The sequence below is a fragment of the Equus asinus genome, chromosome 16, assembly GCF_041296235.1.
Source record: "Equus asinus isolate D_3611 breed Donkey chromosome 16, EquAss-T2T_v2, whole genome shotgun sequence".
Taxonomy (NCBI): Eukaryota; Metazoa; Chordata; class Mammalia; order Perissodactyla; family Equidae; genus Equus; species Equus asinus.
Window position 1 is genome coordinate 32674741 of NC_091805.1, and position 20069 is coordinate 32694809.

Below are 20069 nucleotides of genomic sequence, written 5' to 3' on the forward strand. Positions count from 1 at the left end.
TTTATGCAGCTTCAAAACCAAAGTACAGCCTCAAGGGAAGTCTCTCCACTGACAAATTAATACCTTAGAGAACAGAGCTGAATGGTGGCAATGAACTCATTTGTTCCCCCAATAATGAAGAATGACTTTTTCTTTACCACATCTGTGACTGTTGCTATGGTGACCCAGACTTACCTCATTGCTTCTCGGAGAGCTCCTCGCTCACCAAGAGTCGTGTGCTTGATGTCATCAAAATTATTCTCCAGCTTCTCGCAATTCTGCAACATATTTAAAAAATGCATTAATCCTCCAACATCCTGAGATAAAATTATATCTATGCAATTATGTAAAAAGATAATTGATTATATTGATTATGGACTCATGAAAAATATGCACACCACTTTAATTAGGTAGGATTCATTAAAATTGACAGTGTGAATTCAACAGTAACAAAATAAAAACATCTTATGATACAGATGTCATAAAAGCCTTCTTATCAATTTTTCAAAATTGGGTAAATAGAAGAAATGAATATTATATAAAAGTAGTACAACTTCTAGAGTTTTGAGGTTTAAAAATTAGTGCTCTAAAATAATCTCAAGTATATCAAAGCCAATTTAAATCAAAAGAGAAAGTCAATAAAGTAAATTTGAAATCACAATTAACTATATACGATAAATATCTAGTTGTAAAAAAATTAGCATTTACTGACATGGAACAATAGAACCCAGGTATAACATAATATTAAAAGTTCCAACATTTTGGAATCAAAATTTTATAATAGGATCTTTAAATAACAATTACATACATCATGTTTATTTTCAAATATATATATAAATCTGTGTCCAATAAATAAATAAGTCTAATTCCTAAATTAAGTGATATTATATCAGATTCTTAGCATTACTAAACTGAATTTTCTAAGAGTTTTTTTATTTTACTACATTTTTAACTATATTTTTATATGTAAAATTAACTTAACCTTATACGGCCCTAATAAATTTTGAGAACATAATGTATACGATTAAATTTTAGACTAAAACCTATATCCATATGAATCTTTTGGCACATTACATTTCACAAAGAATTTAGTGGTATTTAGGTAACAAAATAATTGGATTTAGCATTTTAGTTAATTTAACAAAGAAAAACTCAATAATAAACTTTTAAATATTAATGTGTTCCTTCTATTTTAAATCGTAAATAAGTATGCTGGATTTTAAAAATTACAGAATTTAAAATTAATAATTTCCAGTGTGTAAGAATTAACTGACAAAAATCTATTGATACATATAACTCTATTTTTACCTTGATTTCTTGTCAGCCAAATTAAGGTAAATGTCCTTTTAACACATAGTTTACATGCTTTTATAATGAAAATATTGAAAATTACCAAAATGTATCTAAAATAATTTGAATTCTGAATAAAAGCCCTTTTTTAGATATGTAAAACTGCAAATATCATCTCCTACTGTGTGCCTTGTCTTTTCATTTTTTTAGTATTCTTTTTTCATAAAGAGAATTTCTTATTTTTAATGAGATTCAATATACTATTGCTTAAATTTACAGTTAGTGCTTTTTCTGTCCTGTTTAAGAAATCTTTGACTTCCTCAAGGTTATGAATATACTTTCCTATATTCTTTCACAAAAATTTAATATTTTACATTTCACATTTAGATGTGAAATCCATCTAGGAATGATATTTGTACATGGAGAGAAATAGGAAATCACACCATATAGGTAAACAATTAAATCAGTACTATTTATTGAAAAGACCATCATTTCCCCACTGTAATTCATTTTTTCCATAAAGTAAGTCACAGCATAAACGGGGTCTGTTTCTGGAATCCATTATGGCCAACTGCTCAATTTCCTATATTGTGCCAGTACTATACTATTTTAATTACTTATATCTATAATAAAGAACTCCTACAAACAAATATGAAAAAGACAAATAACTCAATGGAAAATGGCTAAAGACTTATATAAATACTATATAAAAGAGAGTATCCAAGTAGCTAATTTGAAAAAAAAATGCTCAACATTATTAGTCATAAAAAAAAATGCTCAACATCATTAATCATGAGGAAGATGCAAAATTAAACCATATCACTACACACTTTGCAAATGCCTAAAATGAAAAAGATGAATCATACAAAGTATTCTTTTAGTATAAAAAGCAACCAAAACACTGCTGGTGGAACTGTAGATTGTTACAACCACTTTGTAAGGTTTTTGGGCAGTATTTTCAAAAGCTGAACATTCAGGCTTAGGAATACACCCAGAACAAATGTATAAAATGTTCACCTAAAGTCACGTACAAGAACATTATAGTAACACTATTCAAAATAGCCCAAAACTGGAAATGAGTCAAATGCATGTCAAGATGAAATATATAAATAGATTGTGATATATTAATACAATGGAAAACTACACAGCAATGAGAATCAACAAACTAAGTCTACATGGAATAACATGGATACATCTCACAGACATAGTATTGAGCAAAAGAAGTGACAGAGAAAAAGCACATAGCAAAATTATTCCACTTATATAAAGTTTAAAAATAGGCAAAGCTACAATCAATAATCCAAAAAGGAAAATAAGACAATTCAATTTATAAGAGCATAAAAAATAGTAAAATACTTACAAATAAATTTAACAAAACAAGCATAAGACTTGTGCACTAAAGAGTACAAAATATCATGAAAAAAAGACCAGAATAAATGAAAAATATCCCATGTTCATGGATTAGAAGACTTGATATCGGTAAGATGGTACTACTCCCTAAATTGATCTAAAGATGCAATGCAATTCCTGTCAAAATCTCAGCTGACGTTTTTTTGCAGATTTTGACAAGCTGGTTCTAAAATTCATATGAAAATGCAAGGGATTCAGAATAATCAAAACATTCTTAAAACAAAGGAGTAAAACTGAAGGATTCATACTTCCTGAGTTCAAAATTAACTACTAAACTACAGTAACCAAGACATTGTGGTACTGGCATAAGAATGAAAATACGGAGTAACATATATTTGCACAAATATTTGCACACAAATTCATAACAGAGAAAATGTAGAAAACACCCAGAGTCAATGAAATGATGAATGGATAACCAAATGTGGTATACTGATAAAATGGAATATTATTTGGCCATAAAAAGGGAAGTTCTGATACATGGTACAACACAGATGAGCCCTGAAAACATCAGGCTAACTTAAAAAGCCAGATACAAAAGGCCACATTATATGAGTCCACTTATATGAAACGTACAGTATAGGCAAATCCATAGAGAGAGAAAGGAGATTAGTTGTTGCCAAGGTCTCGAGAGCACAGGGGGAATGACTGCTAACGGTAATGGGGTTTCTTTTCAGAGAGATGAAAGTATTCTGGAATTAGTAGTGATTGATGCACAACTCGGTGAATTTACTAAAAACTACTTAAGGTTTAAAAGAGTGGACTTTATGGTCTGTGAATATATCTCACTAAAACATTTTAAAAATAGGCAAAACTGGGGCCAGCCCCGTGGCCAATTGGTTAAGTTTGTGAGCTCTGCTTTGGCAGCCCAGGGTTTCCCCGGTTCGGATCCTGGGCGCGGACATGGCACCGCTTGTCAGGCCATGTTGAGGCGGCATCCCACATGCCACAACTAGAAGGACCCACAACTAAAAATATACAACTATCTACTGGGGGGATTTGGGGAGAAAAAGCAAAAAAAAAAAAAAGATTGGCAAGTTGTTAGCTCAGGTGCCAATCTTAAAAAAAAAAAGAAAATAGGCAAAACTAATCAAGATGTTGGAAGTTGGTTAATAGTGACTACAGGAGGTACAAGAGGGTCTTCCCAGAGCACTGTTTAATTCACTTTGTGAAAATTCATGGGACTAAATATTTAAGATCTGTTTACTTTTCCATATGCAATCATATTGCAATAAAAAGTTTTTAGAATAGAATCTGAGTCCTGTTTAAGAAATCATAATGCAACCACATATCACCATAGTTAAAATGAAAGAAAGTTTTATTCTTTAATTAATTAAATAAGATTTTATTATTTATTGAAATTCTATACTAAAGATTCAGTTCCTGCAACAGAGTTTAACTTATCCCGATAAGCTCTTGATACTTTATTAACTAAATTATGAATTTTTCTTTCTATAGTGAATAGTCTTAAAGGGTGAAATTTATACAATTATAATTGTAAAGATGAGAACTTAAGTTATTTGAATTAGACGTCTTTGAAGAACACTTTTCCAGTGCTTCTGAAATAAAAATTAAGTTTAGTTAGAATCTGGACCTCTAAAGAAGAAAGCAGAGTTTTCCTTTCTCTTTGCCTAATACTGGCAGTCAGACAAAAAAAAGGGGAGTGGGGGGTAGAAATATAAATTTTACACTTTACAGATTATAATGCCCTTTCAAATTATTTCTATGGAAATAATAATTTTTTAAAAAGAGTTTTACACTCATAGATGTTCACTGAAGCATTTTTATAACAGTTGAAATATTGGGGAAGAAATTTGAAATTTTCAATAGAGGAATGGTTAAATAAAATACTTTAAATTTGAGGGATGTTATGCATTCATTCTGAATGCTGTTTAGGTAATTTTTAACAAACCAACGTTTATACGTCAGCCTTTAATTTTCTTAAAACACTAGAAAATTGAATATATTGCATGATATGATTATAATTACGGAAAACAAGCAACACCATAAAAGAGCAGAAATGAAATATTAGTAACTCAGATTATCTCAGAATGTTGAATAAACAAGAGTGTTTCTTTTTACTTATAGCTTTCAATATTTTCCGAAGTGCAAAGTTTTTACAAATATTTGTATATTCTATGTTGAATATGATGTTTTTGTAAAATATCATACAACCAGATAGGTGCTAGCAATAAAAGACATTTAATATAAAACAAGACTTTTTCAAAATTTTTTAATTTTTTTGTTTAAACATGCACAGGGTCCCTAATTAAGATTTTGCCTCCTCTATTTCCCAACGAGTTCATGAAAGTTTTCATATTTCAAATTACCCAAAAGTGTTCCCAATCCTCAGTTTGCCTTCTTCACTTTTGCACACACAAAGAGAGGCATAAGGATGTATACAAAGCAATAAGAGAAAAAAAAGCCATGTAATAAAATCTGTTACATTCATTTGCTACATTCAGCCTACAACGTAGTTAACGTTAACAATTACTACTCAAAAAACAGTACTTGGGCTGCTAAATGAATACCTCAAAATACCCAAACACAACTACTGAGTGTATAATATTTAGAATGTCTTGTTTTTAACCTTCATATATTTAAACAATAATATATGACTAGTATCTAGTCACAATTCTAAACAGACTTCATGATGCCGTTTTTAAAGTTGTCTAATATTCCTCTGCATCCATATGCTATTATTTATTAAGCCAATTTATTTTTGGGTGGTTTTGTTTGTTTCCTAATGCTATTATAAATATAGGACAGGAATAGATGGCTGAAATGAATTAAAAACTTAAAAACTATTAAGAAAGAAAAAGTAAATATTCATAGACTGGGATTATTCATTCAACTAATATCTCCTATAATGCAAACTGTTTTCACCTAAAATGTATTCCAAGTATGTGAGCATTACTATCTATCTGGTACGGTCAATACTCGAATTCACGGTTTCTGATTCTAAATTTCTTTTTGTTCCCCAATTACACCATTAATGGGAAACAATGTATGTTTTCTTTATAGTCACATAATTCTATTTACTTTCCTCTGCAGTTAGGTTTGCCATAAGCCCAACCCCATCAATTTAGATGAATCACTGCTAAGAGTATTACATTTAAATCTCACAGGGAAGAAGGTTTCATAACCTTTTCTTTCAAACTTTACTGACTCTCGATATGAAAAACACCACCTATCTTTAATTTGATGCTTCCCCACAGATGGTTTATAAACCAGATGTGGGAATAAATATTTGTATTTAATTGCTACGAGCAAATTCTTAATAAATCTCCAATTTTGAATATATACACATATACACACATACATATACACATATACATATATGTGCCTTTGCTAAACGGAGTCATTTAATAGAAATAAACCTGTTCCTTGACAGAATATTTTTGTTTTGTTTGATTGGTTTTTCAGAAAATCTTAGAAACTTTGCCAGCAGGGATTAACAAAATCAAACAACACTATGCCTAAATCTCTTTATTTAAAAACAATTATTTGAAGGGGCAGGCCCAGTGGTGCAGCGGTTAACTTCACATTTTCCGCTTTGGCAGCCCAGGGTTCACCAGTCCAGATCCCGGGTGTGGACCTATACACTGCTTATCAAGCCATGCTGTGGCAGGCATCCAACATATAAAAGTAGAGGAAGATAAGCACAGATGTTAGCTCAGGGCCAGTCTTCCTCAGCAAAAAGAGGAGGATTGGCGGCAGACGTTAGCTCAGGGCTAATCTTCCTCAAAAAGATGAAAATAAAAATAAATAATAAAAACAATTGTTTGGAGTTAGAATACTGTCTTTAAGACCCAGGATGCTATATGAAATGTGCTATTGAATCGTTAAAATCAATGGAAGGGGCGTAATAATTGTATTACTGTAATTAAGAAAGAATTTCAAGATCTCAATTTAGCCATTTAAAGTTACTCCCTAGACCACAGCAATAACACCCATGGCCAAAGAAAGTCACAGATATTTAATATTTAAGGCAGCCTGCCACAACAGTGGGACGTGGTAGCTTAGAATCAAAAGCAAACACAGATGGAGTCCACAAAAACCTACTGTCATCCCAATATCCATGTCTGAAGTCCTTTGGGGAAAAAACTGTATAATAAAATGTAATAAACAAAAATTAAGTTTTTCTCATTTTTTATAATTTATAAATACTTCCAAAAAACAAATGTTAATCTGATCGATATTTCAGAAAAGGTCATTTTTCATTAAAGTCCATGTGTAGATAATCTTTTAAAAGCAGAATACTTGAGAAAAATTTACCTTTTCAGCTTTATATTTTCAAAAATTATACAGATGGTTTCAGAATCTCAAACAGGTCCTTTTCTATATGGTGAATTGAGAGCATAAAGAAAGAATACATCCAACTTTTTGTCTGTGTGTTTTTTTCTTTTGGTCCTCAAATTCCTCATCCACCTCCTCCTCTTCACCACCACACTGTAATTTTAAACTTTATCTTGGCTTCCACCACTGCCGAAGGAACAAGTTCATGAAAAACATTAAAGAAGAAACAAATGAAATTACTGGATTTTGAGTTTTTAAAGGCCCATTCCTAGCATAAACAATAGGGTTGGAAGACCACTTGACTGTCTAGTTTATCCAACCACAGAGACAGGAGATAAAAACATTCTCTTGAAGGCAAAAGAGAGAGAAAAGTTGGACACAGAAGCTCGAAGTGGCCCCACGGAGCTTGCTGCGGCTCCAGGAATTGAGGACAGCCACAGTTCTCAAAGTTAGCTAAGAGTGTTCTGGGGCAACTGGAGGTATTGCTTCATTTTATTGATAGGAGGTCTCAACTTTAGTAGTGATTTATCTGGAAGTGGTTAAAAGTACATATTTTGTCACGAAGTGAAACAGGAACCCAAAACAAGTATTAGATTAACAAAAAAGGAAAGAATGCCCCATGTCTTTTACTTCCTGAGTCTGCACTAAGTTTATTGTGCCTTAGCAGAACAATGAAGGAAATAAGTAAGCCCCATAAGCATTTAAATAGTCTAATTGCTACCTCCATCAAAAATACTTCTGTGTCCTAAAATGGAAATCAAATTCAAGATTTTTTTTTAATTTTCAAGAACAACATATTAAAGTACCAAATAAGAGATATGTGATTTGAATTCTAATTCAGACAAATACCAGTCTTTTACCATAATGAGATAAATGTCTCAAGCAACTAACATCTTTACCTGCTCATCTTCTCCAGAAATAAAATTAAGCATCAGAGCCACTGGGTGAGAGGCAAACAGACTCACTGTCAAGTCCGCAAGCAATTACATTTCCCTAACATTAGGGGCAACTATAAGTAGAGTGAAGCCAATGTCTTCCTATCAAAGTGCATCCTCAGCCCAGTTCACATGAGTATGAATCTGAGAAAAATTATAAACTTATTTGTAAGTGATGAGCATTTTAATATACTGTTCATTCTAGGGGATGTTAGTGTAGGACTATGCCAGAAGGCAATTTCAGGCATAAGTCAGACATAGGGGATTTATTGTCCAAGATATAAAATGTCCAAACAATTCTAAAAAATTCCCTTGTCCACAGTGATGACTTGCACTTCCTAGTTTTCAAGTGCCTCATAATTTCCTTTGATCAAGCTAATAGCACAAGAAAGCTGCAACCATCACAGCAGAAGCAAGGTGGTGCATGCATTTTGTAGGAAAGAAGGAAGGGAAAGGCAGAGCAGAGGGTAAATAAAAGGGAAAAGAGGATACAGAGAGAAAATGAATGAACAAACTACTCAGAGTAGCAAGAACAAGAACAAGAAAAACCAGTGATTAGTAATAAAACACTGGGACAAGAAGCCAGCCTACTAGCCTAGACACCAGGGAGCAAGCAGTGGGGACACACAGGAAAAATGCAAGGACAATAAAAGTATTGAATTTAGCGCTGACTAGACATTTCATTTGCTACAACAGGCAAAGGTTATCCCTACTGAATTAGCAGGAAACTGGAAATCCATCTCAGCAACCACTGTAAACTTTATAGTGTTTTGGCATATAAGGATCAAATATAGTAACCTAGCAAACGTGGAGGGTTTACTCTGTGTGGGCACTCTTTTGAGCTTTACACATTTAATCTGCACAACAACCATAGATATCTATACTTGACAAATGAGGAAACGGGCACAGGGAGATTAAGATAACTTGCCCAAACCTATACAGCTAGTAAGGGATAAGCAGGGACTTGAACCCAAGTAGCCTGTCCTCAGAGCCAGGCTCAAATCTCTCCAAGACTGCTTCAAAAGAGTAAACTGAATAAAGTAATATAATAAAGTTCCGAATAGGTCCTCCTCTAGGTATCTGTTGTTAAATTTAGATACCCAATTTGATGGATAATAGTTTACTACTAAAGTGGGGCATAAGTTCTTGCAGAATTCTGTCTTATTTCTGTTTAGATGTGCTATACTGTGCAATTTACAAAAATAAGGAATCCAATGTACACATGTTTAGGCCAAATTAATACCCATAAATATTTTGCATGCAACAGTCTTTATTTGGGTCTGTGACACCACTGTGACAAATATAATGAGCAATTAAATTCCCAAGTGCTCAGATTTTGGCAGCAATTAAAGCAGAAACCAGAAACCAAGCATCAAAAAGAACTGGTTTGGGTGGGCCTCCTGCCAAATGAATCCCCATGGGATGAAGGAGGGTCTAGAGCTTCAACTGTGATAGGTTTTAGAGTGTTTTATGTCTCATCGTGTTAGGGACTGTATAAAAGTATAATAAAACAAATGAGCAGAATATCAACAGCTACATGGGAGCAAAATACCACGAGGAGATCTCTGAATGCTGAGAAATTTAAATAAGATCACTGATTAAACGATACCAAACAATAACAAATTCAACCAAACATCTACTAATTCATATGCTGGATGGAGCTGGAAAGAAGCAAAAAAGTCAGCAAATTACATTACTTAATAAAAGATTTCATGGTATTACCATAGGACTTAATTTCCAGAGGACTGCATTTCCTTAATGAAATAATCACAATAACCAGAACTAAATGGGTTGGATCTGAAATTCATACACAAACGTAAATTTTAAAAATTAGAAAACTAATTTTAATAAATGAGGAAACTCAGTTCTATATTATTAAGGTGGCAGAGAGTTAACGGCACAGCTACAAGAACTTAAGCCTCAGAATTACTAATCAATTAAATTTCAATTCAGAAGAAAATTCCTGAAAATCTGCTATATGATAGGCATCATGCTAAGCACAAGGGATAGAAATGTAAATAAGATAAGATCCAAACTTGATCACAATCAAGTGAGAATATAAAGAGAGAAGAATTCATTCTCCTGGAGCAGAGATATCTATGAGTTTATTACTTCTGAACATGTTTTTGAAACAAGCCCAAATTTTCCAGATTAAGGCGGGAAAAATATCTAAGGGCGTAAAATTGGCTCTCGCCTCAAGACCTCAGCGTTATTGCCTACTAGCTGCCTGTCCTTAGGCAGGTTACTTAACTCAGCTCATTCTAAGTGAAATATACTTACCTTCTAGGGCTGTCAACAGGATTAAATGAGATAATATACATAAATCACTTAGTACACTGAACAAATAGAGGAGGAAGGGCGAGAGTATCACCATAATCCTAATGGATTAGATTTTACAGGGTGAGATAGAAAAATGTGCATTTTTCATGTTTTCCAGGTGATTCTTATAAATAATAAAGTAAAATAAATGCAGTCATTATGGAAAAAAAAAGACTTTTAACTCTTTGGTCATAAGATCCCTATGAGAATATAGTGAGAATCATAATCGTTTCCTTATAAAAAATTAAATATTCACAAAACATACATATATATATCTATATAATATGCTATATACAATTTAACTGGGGCAACGGATCCCCTGAAACCCATCTCTGGTACTATGTCTATGCTGAAATTTTAATATCAGGAAGAAAAATTTTGCAGTAGACCTAGATGACATAGAAATGAAAGTTACAAATATAACCAGTTGTCCAAGTATCTTAAGAAACAAGGGGTCCGATAGCTAGCAAATTTCTATTGGTGTTTGATAATGATGCTTAAGTTCAAGCAATTTAAATAACCAATAGAAAATATGATGCAAAAGTCAATCCTGTTGCCAAGCCAAAAATGAAAGCCAGTCATCCACTCCATCATTCATTCAATTTTTATTTAAAATCTAATAGGTGCCAGACACTCTGCAAGTCACTGGGGATACCAAGTCAAAAAAAAAAAACAGAAAAAGAAAAAGAAAACTCTTCATTTTCAAAAACTACAATTTCAATTCAAAAAGGTAATTGTTCTTAGGCAAGTCTGTCTCACATCCAATGGGAGAATCATTGCCACATATTAACCATGTATTAATGATCTCAGATGGTTGAAAGCCTACAGCAAACTCTATTTTGAAAGACCCACAGGGAACTATTACCAAGGAGGCCACAAGTCTTATGGAGGCAATTATAAATTCACATTTTTAAAACCTGAAGAATTTAAGTAAAATAGCACACTCCAAGTTATACGACTACGACTCTAAGGCAATTTAACATTGATTAATTTAATGGTTTTCTTTAGGCAGTAAGGTAAATCGGGAAAAGATAATACCCGTGCATATGCTTCTGATGTAATTAGAAATTCCCAAGGTCTAAATTCCTCTAAAGAACGAGTCAATTAGATGAACTTACTTTTCCAGCACAACGTTATATTTTAATTTTGGCGCTCAACAAGAAGCCTCAAAACTAGCCCTACTAAAGTTCTTTACAAGTCAAGCAAGAAATAATGACTATATTCAGATTTTTAAAAGTTCCAGATGAACATTCTAATACCAATATGCGATTTCCAGTTCTAATCAAGAGATTCATATTTCAATAGATAATTGCTTTTCCCTTCGGTATGTCTTAACTAGGCTAATCCTTTCAGGGAACATTAAGACATAATCATATTTAGCTAACGTCATTTCACTAATGGTGGCCAGCTTACAATCAGGCCCTGTCTAGGAGTATCTTCTATGAGTCACAGGGAAATGGAATATAATAGAGTAGGAAAGGTAGGAGCTGTGGAGGCAGGAAATCTGTTTTTAAGTTCCAGCTTTGCAACTAAAGTGCTTACATGTTCTTAGGAAAGTGCTTGACATCTCAATCTGCAGATATTCCTTAAGAAATGAAGATCTCAGTGAAGATGCTAAAAGTAATGATGCCCATTTCAAACTGTTGTTGTGAGGATAAACGCGATCATGTATGTGAAAATATACTGTAAACAAGAAAGCACTGTTCAAATATTGCTTTACATTTTTAAATGGATAGAATAAATCTCATTTTGAGGTTCATAATCTAAATCAAAATGCATTTTAGTTATATTTACTTTGAAATATTTTAAGATTTCAACTCTCATTCATGGTGAGAATTAAGTAATATTTTAGTACTTTCCCAAGGTAAGCAAAAATAAAAATAAAGAATTGTGCTGCAGAATCCTACCTGCTGACCATTAATTCCTATATCTAAAGGAGGTCAACAAAATTCACGGTTAAGTAGTTACTTTTTTAATCTTGATTTCTCATTCAAAATTACCACACAAGGGGCCAGCCCAGTGGTGTATGTAGCAGTTAAGTTCACACAATAAACTTTGGCAGCTCAGGGTTCACCAGTTCGGATCCAGGGCATGGACCTACCCACTGTTTATCAAGCCATGTTGTGGCAGGCATCCCACATATAAAGTAGAGGAAGATGGGCATGGCTGTTAGCTCAGGGCCAATCTTCCTCAGCAAAAAAACGAGGAGGATTGGCAGAAGACGTTAGCTCAGAGCTAGTCTTCCTCAAAAAGAGAAAAAAATTACCACACAGTTCTTTATATAATGAATGGTTATGTTTTAATTGTGTCTCACATGGTTTATGGGATAATCAAATGAAACACAGTGTCATTATTTCAACAAATATTGTGGAGTATTATTGTCAATTACTGCCAATCTCAAATCACAACACAAACCTTAATATTTGCTTTTTGGAAGTCATTATTGTTTATTTTATTCACTTAATCTTGACAAAGGGCAGGCTTTCAAAGAGCAAGTTAAATAATGAAAATCTATTATTCCAACCCACGAAGTTTTGTCACCTTCAAACTCTGTGTGATCTGACCAGTCTCTTTCCTACCAGGCTTCCTGAGCTCAGTCTGCTCCAATGACAGGGCCTCCTTGCTGTTCCGTCCACACAGAAGCACCCTTTCACCTCAGGGCCTCTGCACTTGCTGTTCTCTCTGCCTGAAAGGTTCTTCCCCTAAATATTCACACGGCTTACTCTTTCATCTCATTCAGGTCTCTGTTTGTCACTTCTTTAGAAACATTTTCCCTGACCACTGCCTCTAAAAATGAACCCATTCTCACTCTCCGCTCCCTTGCCCCTCTTTACTATTCTTCTTCATAATATTTATCACACTTACATTATATTACACATTACAGTATTTTTTAAATACTGACTGTAAGTTCATGACAGCAAGAGGTGCTTTTTTTAAATTACTACTATATTTCCACATAGCAGTTAACCATTAAAGGTTTGTTGAATGGATGTTCTAGAACTTTCACATACATAAATCAGATGCTAGCTTCAATTAAAAGTGCAAAAGGAAGTCAGTGTGGGCAGCTGGCTATCTGTCCTCCAAGAGACCTTCCATGTAGCCATGTCTTGGTGACAAAGTCATGCTCCAAATTTGGTTCTTCAGATTTGCAAAATAACAAAGTTAATTTTGTCAGTCCATGACAATGAGTCTGCCTATTATATTCTGTCTCACACTAACCAAGTGAACGGAAACAGATGTACAAAACTAGAATACAGATGCACTCATTTATTACATGAAACTGTCACATGGGCTGGACTATCGTGATAACATGATCAGTGAAATTTAACTCAGGAAACTCAACAGAGAATGGCAAATAAAAATCAAACGTTGCTTAGTGAGCATAGATTCTGAAGCCAACAGGAAAGACCTAATTCCAACAAGATCAGAACTTTACATAGACAAGTCTTCAGGTGTGGTATATTTACGAATTAACTTCTATAAAAAGTATTTCTACCAAAACAGAATAGTAAATTCATTTTCTTAATACTAATCAGTTCACAATAGCAAGCCCTTCATTTACTGGCTGATTTGTTATCATCCAGAAGAACTGATGCTAGCTCTGAACAATCTCCATTAAAATGACCATCAACCACGTAATCCAACAGCTATCTACCTTTGTCATGTGGTAGCTTAAAAGAAACTATTTACTAATAATTTTTACTAACATCAATATTAACCATCACATCACTAAGTTAAATACCGCCACTAGAAAACCGTAAGTACACAGCTATTATATAGGATCTCAAGCTTATTCCAGATAAAAAATTTGATGTAATCTGGAGGCCTCAAGTTTAAACCAGTCCCTTGTCCTTGGGGAGTTTCTCTCTGAAGCAGCAGGCGATCCTCGAATAGGTGCTGTCTAAGCAGATGAGGAAAACTTTGGGATCAGGGATGAAGGGAAAAAAGTCAAATAACTCCATTGTCACTACTGTGGTATTTCTTTACATCTCAAAGACAACTTTAGATAGTTAAGTTTTTCCTATAGAGAATTATTTTCTGGAATATCACCCACTTAAGAATGCTAAACAAATGTCTCATTTACTGAATTCAGTGTGTGTATTCATGAATTTATTAATTACATAAGAACACATTATTCTCAGTGTTTAGCAATTAATTTTTAATATGTTTAATTTGATCAAAATCTACAAAGGTCTACTCAGGCCGTATGGCTGTGCAATGCAATGCATGATGCATTGTATCAATACCACACAGAGCATGTAAGATGCAGAGTTAGGCACCAGGTAAACTCACAGACGTGAGCATACTCTTTTCTCTTGTACTGGGAAAGATCACTTACTTTAAAATTCTACTTCTTAAAAAATAATTAAAATCCGCCTATGTATTATTTTAAGCTATCTCAATTCTCTTGTTTGGAATAAAACCCACTGAGATCACAGTAAAGTGAGTCAATTCAAACAGGAAGGAGGAATTTATTAAGTTGTGGTACTGAAATTCAACAATCTTCAGTGTATCACAAATTTTATATGTCCTTTACAAAAAAATTATGCAAACCAATTCAACACAAGCCTCCATAAACAGCAGCTAAATTGATAAACTGATTTTTGTTTATAAAGGAAAAATATGCTTAAGATTTCCCTATATACAGTTATGGAATGCTTGGTACAAGATAAATATCAGACAAAAAAACCTAAAATAGTATTTCTAATCATTTATCTTTAAAGGCACATGTGCATTTTAAATATGTTAGAAAAGATTAATGGAACCATTTAAGATCTTGTGTTAAGTTAAAATTCAGGAAAGCAATCATTTTTAAGTCACAAAAGATAAAGCCTTCTAAAATCCCTCTGGCTTTGAAGAAATAAAGGCTTTTACTTGACAGTTAACTTACATAAATTTGTATCAAAAAGAAAACTTGGCAGAGACTTCTAAATTCATAACAATTGTCTATTAGTCTGTTTTTAATAATTTTTCTTTGGCATGTAATCCTCTTTAATTAGATTCCACTCTCTGTTGTTTCAAGACTCCATAAACTGATGTCTTATATACCAGCTGCTAAAGCAGGAGTTACTGTCTAAATGATATTCACAATGAGTATTTAGAAGGTTTACAATTATACCCTTGCTAATAAATTGTGCTATTTTCCCCAACAATTTTAAGTGCTAATCTTCAGAAGGCATTTTAAAATTAGCTAAAATTCTGTCAAGAGATTTACAAAAATTGTTAGCATGAAGATAATTATGTCACAGTCCTTGGACTCCAACTCTGATTGTGTGCATAAATCAGAAAATGTCAGCTGTGTTTTCCCTTAATAATTATCTTTGCAGCAATATATTATAGTCTAAACTCCTATTATAATTTTTGTTTCTGGTTTCTAAAACACCAGACAGTTATTTCAAAAGTTTGGAACTGATTAAATAATTCATATTCCCCAGAATAATAAATGATTATCAGTTCTAAAATTTTAAGTATCAGTAATAAGTAGATCAATAGGGAGAGTACAAATTCAGTGTTCATGAACCATCCACCACAGGGAACTAAACACTTGAATGTGCTAATGAATTTTTTTTAATGTTGACTAGGTAAAAATCTAACACAGCAGATAGTAGGCACATAGAGGTATAGATTTGATTAGAAATTCTAGGATATATTTACTTTTTATTTCAACACCAGAGGCACATGAAACACTCTGTGTCTGAACTATGTATCAAGTTACTTATCTGTCAAAATACAATCATTTTTCTTAAAGATTGGCACCTGAGCTAACATCTGTTGCCAATTTGCTTTTTCCTTCTTGTCCCCAAAGCCTCCTAGTACATAGCTGTACATTCTAGTTGTTAGTGACTCTGGCTGTGCTATGTGGGATGCCGCCTCAGCACGGCTTGATGAGGAGTGCTGGGTCTGCACCCAGGATCCGAACCAGTGAAACCCTGGGCCACTGAAGTGGAGCACACGAACTGAACCACTCGGCCATAGGGCCAGCCCCACAATTATTTTTCTTATATTTGAGAAGGTATAAAATAAAAAGTAAATTCTCTCCCTTTTTTCCAATAATCACAAATTACAAGAGTGTTTTGATTTTCTGTAATTAAATAGATTTTAGGCCAAAACATAGAATTCTGATATAAGCTAAGTAATCAAAACAAAAACCAAAGTCTTTAGACAGTGATCTTTATACTTAATTAGCTATAATACCAGGAAGCATTTTGCTTGGTGTGTTTCTCACCATATCAAGCATTTTAGAATTAGCAAAGATAACAATTCCAGTTCTCTGAATACTTCAATGAAGTAATTTATCAAAATGGCTGGATGTAATAGATAAAGGTACGTCATTCAGAACTATGAGTGTTCAAAGCCAAATGAAAAAAGGGTGTATCTTCCTGGAACATTAGTTTCATGAAAGACATTTTGGGAAAAGGTTTTGAAATTTTGCCTGTCAACGAAAATAGAAAGAGTTACATTTTCCATGGGACCCAGTATTGTGTTCTTTCGATGAAATCTCAGTGTGGGAAAAAGTGATGTGCATTAAGTAACTGGTAAATAATGGAAATGGAGTATTATTACTGAACTTAACATTAGAAACTCTGCAGTCACATCAAATTAATAGGGCCACTGCTAGCCTAAAAAGGAGCGTAGGAGCTAGAATCAGTGATTTCAGCAGATCTTCATGAACCAATTTTCCAAAAAATTAGTTTGTAGCCTTAGAAACCAGGCTGCTTTCCTCCTAAGTGAAACCAACCAACAGACAAAACTCTCTCCTCCAAAATACTTCAACATCTTCCATAACAACTTCCCTAAACACATTTTAGTAATAAAAACATCATCAAGCTTCACTCCTTTCACAGTAGACTCCCCAGCATAAAAAACATGTTGAAAATTCTGCATATCATAAATGAATTAGCAGTTTTAAGTTTAATTTTTCTTTAATTTCAAATTTTATTCAATAATTAATGTTCAATTACAAAAGTAACATATGCCCTTGTAAAACTGGAAAAAATACAAAAGTGTGTAAAAATTAATAACCTCTTACCCCCAACCTAACTTCTAATTGCACTCCTTTGTGCTAATCATTTTAATAAGCACAACTATCTTCCTATAGTGTTTTCCATGCTCACACAAACATAGCTTAATGTTGTGGTTTTTCTGTGTGTGTGTGTAGTTGTTTTCCAATGGGATCCACCTTTCAAAAAGGCTAGCAAATGTTTTTTCACATAACATGGATATGTATTCAACAAGATCAATAAATATATCTCTAAAATTCCAAACACTGCTTAAAATTCCATATTTTGTTTAATAATTTTATTGATAAAAATGTAGCTTTTATCCTAACATTTTATTGTTACAAGTTACACTATAATACATACTATTTTACATGGGTAATGGTCATTTTTCTTATTGTGGGATAAATGCTTCATATTGGAAATGTTACAATATTTTTTTTCATTTTAATATACATTACTAGATATTTCACCAAAAGTTTCTACCAATTCACAACCCACTAGCAGTGTCTGAAAGTGTTTAGTTACCTGAAACTTTGCCAATGCTGGATGTTATTAATCTTCTAAACATTTACCAATTTGAGATTGGAAATGATTTTACAATTCCTTGGCTACTAATGAGGTTGAACATCTTTCCATGTGTGGCTGTTCATATTTTCTTTTTTAGATATTACATATTTATATCCTTTGACATTTTTTATTATTTACATTATAAATATATTCCTATACAATTGTTTTTATTTGACTTGTTTAGGGTACATTTTGCCACAGAATCATTAATGTTAATCTGTTTTAAAGTATATTAAGAATAACAAAAAAAACATAAAAATATGAGATGAATATAAAATGGATTTTTAGAGGAAAATTTATAACATTAAAAAATATAGCAGGAAACAACAATAAAGTGTTGGAAATTATAAAGAAGCATTTAAAACAAATTATAACAAAAAAATAAATAAAAAGAAAGAATCTCTCCCCACTTGTTTAATAAAATAGAAGTGAGTTTTTGAAACCCAATGCTACAATATTTTGGTTGAATCTGCTTTGGGCCAAAAAGAAGCATCCAAGCAGAAAATGGTGTTGTTATTTATTTATGTTTAAACCATAAAATGTAATACATTCAAATGACATCTGAATAGCTGGTTAAGAATGGAGGTTAACCAGATACTGTATTTGTCTTGGATGAAAGCATGAACATCACTAATTTTCCTTGTTTTTGCCATGTTCACCATTTCACTCTATTATTTGCGATGTGTTCATTCCCCAAGTATTTAAAGATGAAATAATCAGTGAAGAAAATTTCAGTAGGCTATTTGAGTTTTTTCCTTCAAAAATTTCTTTTATTATTATTATTAAACAAATACGGTATTAATTAGAAAAAAATGAATGGAAGTCATGCCCACAATGATGCCAAGTCCAGGAAAAGCAGAAATACAAGAGGATGCACCCGCATCCGGGCCATGCCACTTTCTGAATGCTCTGGGACAACAGACACATTCTCAAATTGCACCTTGTCTCCAAGAGTTTGCCTCTTTTCGTGATGGGTTTCAGTGGCAAAACAGTCAAATTTTATTTCTAAAAAAGGTTGAAGTATCAATAATCGTACTTATAGACAGGAATGTCCACAGTTTTCTCTACTGCACTTCACTGGAGGAAAGCGTTGGCCCAAGAATTTTTCTTCATGAAAGAAAAATGATGCTCTGTCAGAGGTTAAAAACTGAAATAAGGTAAATCAAGGTATATTCATTGCTCACCATAATACAGAGATTTGCAAAGTTGGCCTACTTAAATATTCTCACAAGTTTGGGCATGATTCATAAAAAACATTATAGGGAAAACAGTATATTTATGGTACATGCCCAAAATGCTACAACGAAAATGGAATTTGAAAATTGAATGAAGAGAGTTGATTATGTAGATTGCAAGGCTCAGATAATTTACATGTGATGAAAATTACAGTGTCAGTTTTTAAATTAATGGCATTATCAGTCATGGTTATTCCCTGCACCAGTCCTTTTATGAGATTATCACAGAGACAAGAGAAGATTGACCAAAAGATTAGCGACCCTTTCATCCCATCATAAACTACAAGTGGCTTAACCTGTCATCAAAAAATATACTTATCAAAGTTTCCATCAACACAGCCTGGAAATGTTGTACAGCGCTGTCTCTTCGGCCTGATTCTAGGTGTCTCTTATTAGTGATTATCTGGATAGACTTAGTAAGCAATGAAAAGGGAAACGAAGGGCGACCCTCCATACATGACTATATGCAATCTCCAATGCTGTGAAGGCTGACAAAGGACTACAATCACCACCTTGCTGACATGAATATGTGACATAAGTACTTCTTAATTTAAACTAGTTTCCTGACACTGATAGGGTCACTGAAACAGCATCCTATTGCCTGCCTGAAAGGAGTAGCCAGGGGGGAAAAAAGGTTATTTTTTTCCCCTGGCATAAGCAATTCAAATATTTTAATGTCAAAATAAACAAATCTTGAACTAAGCTGACATACTATATCTTTTACTTATTTATTTTGTTTGTTGTTAATTTTATCAAACTAGAATGCAATCTCCACAGGAGAAGGAATTTTCCTCTGTTTTATTCACTGGTGTGTCTCCAGGGTATTAAACAGTGCCTGACCCATACTAGGTGTTCAATGAATGAATAAAAACCATATTATACGAAGAATACAAAATTTGCATAAATATTAAAATTAAACAAAGGAAAGACTTCATAGACATTTTCCCTGTGGGCTAAAGGCCCAGACCTTCTCTCATATGCAGCAGCTCCTTTGATAAGCACTCCTTTACTGATATAGTTCTTAAAAAAAGACTTGC

The 20069-nt window shown here is 33.2% G+C and overlaps 1 protein-coding gene across 1 annotated transcript in view; it reads right to left on the reverse strand.

Moving 5' to 3' along the window:
- DPYD (dihydropyrimidine dehydrogenase) overlaps positions 1–20069 on the reverse strand; it is a 768359-nt gene that overhangs the window by 664931 nt on the left and 83359 nt on the right. Inside the window, exon 3 of the mRNA XM_044748877.2 lies at positions 175–257. Within this exon, the coding sequence (XP_044604812.2) occupies positions 175–257 (83 nt within the window). The remainder of the gene's footprint in view (positions 1–174; positions 258–20069) is intronic.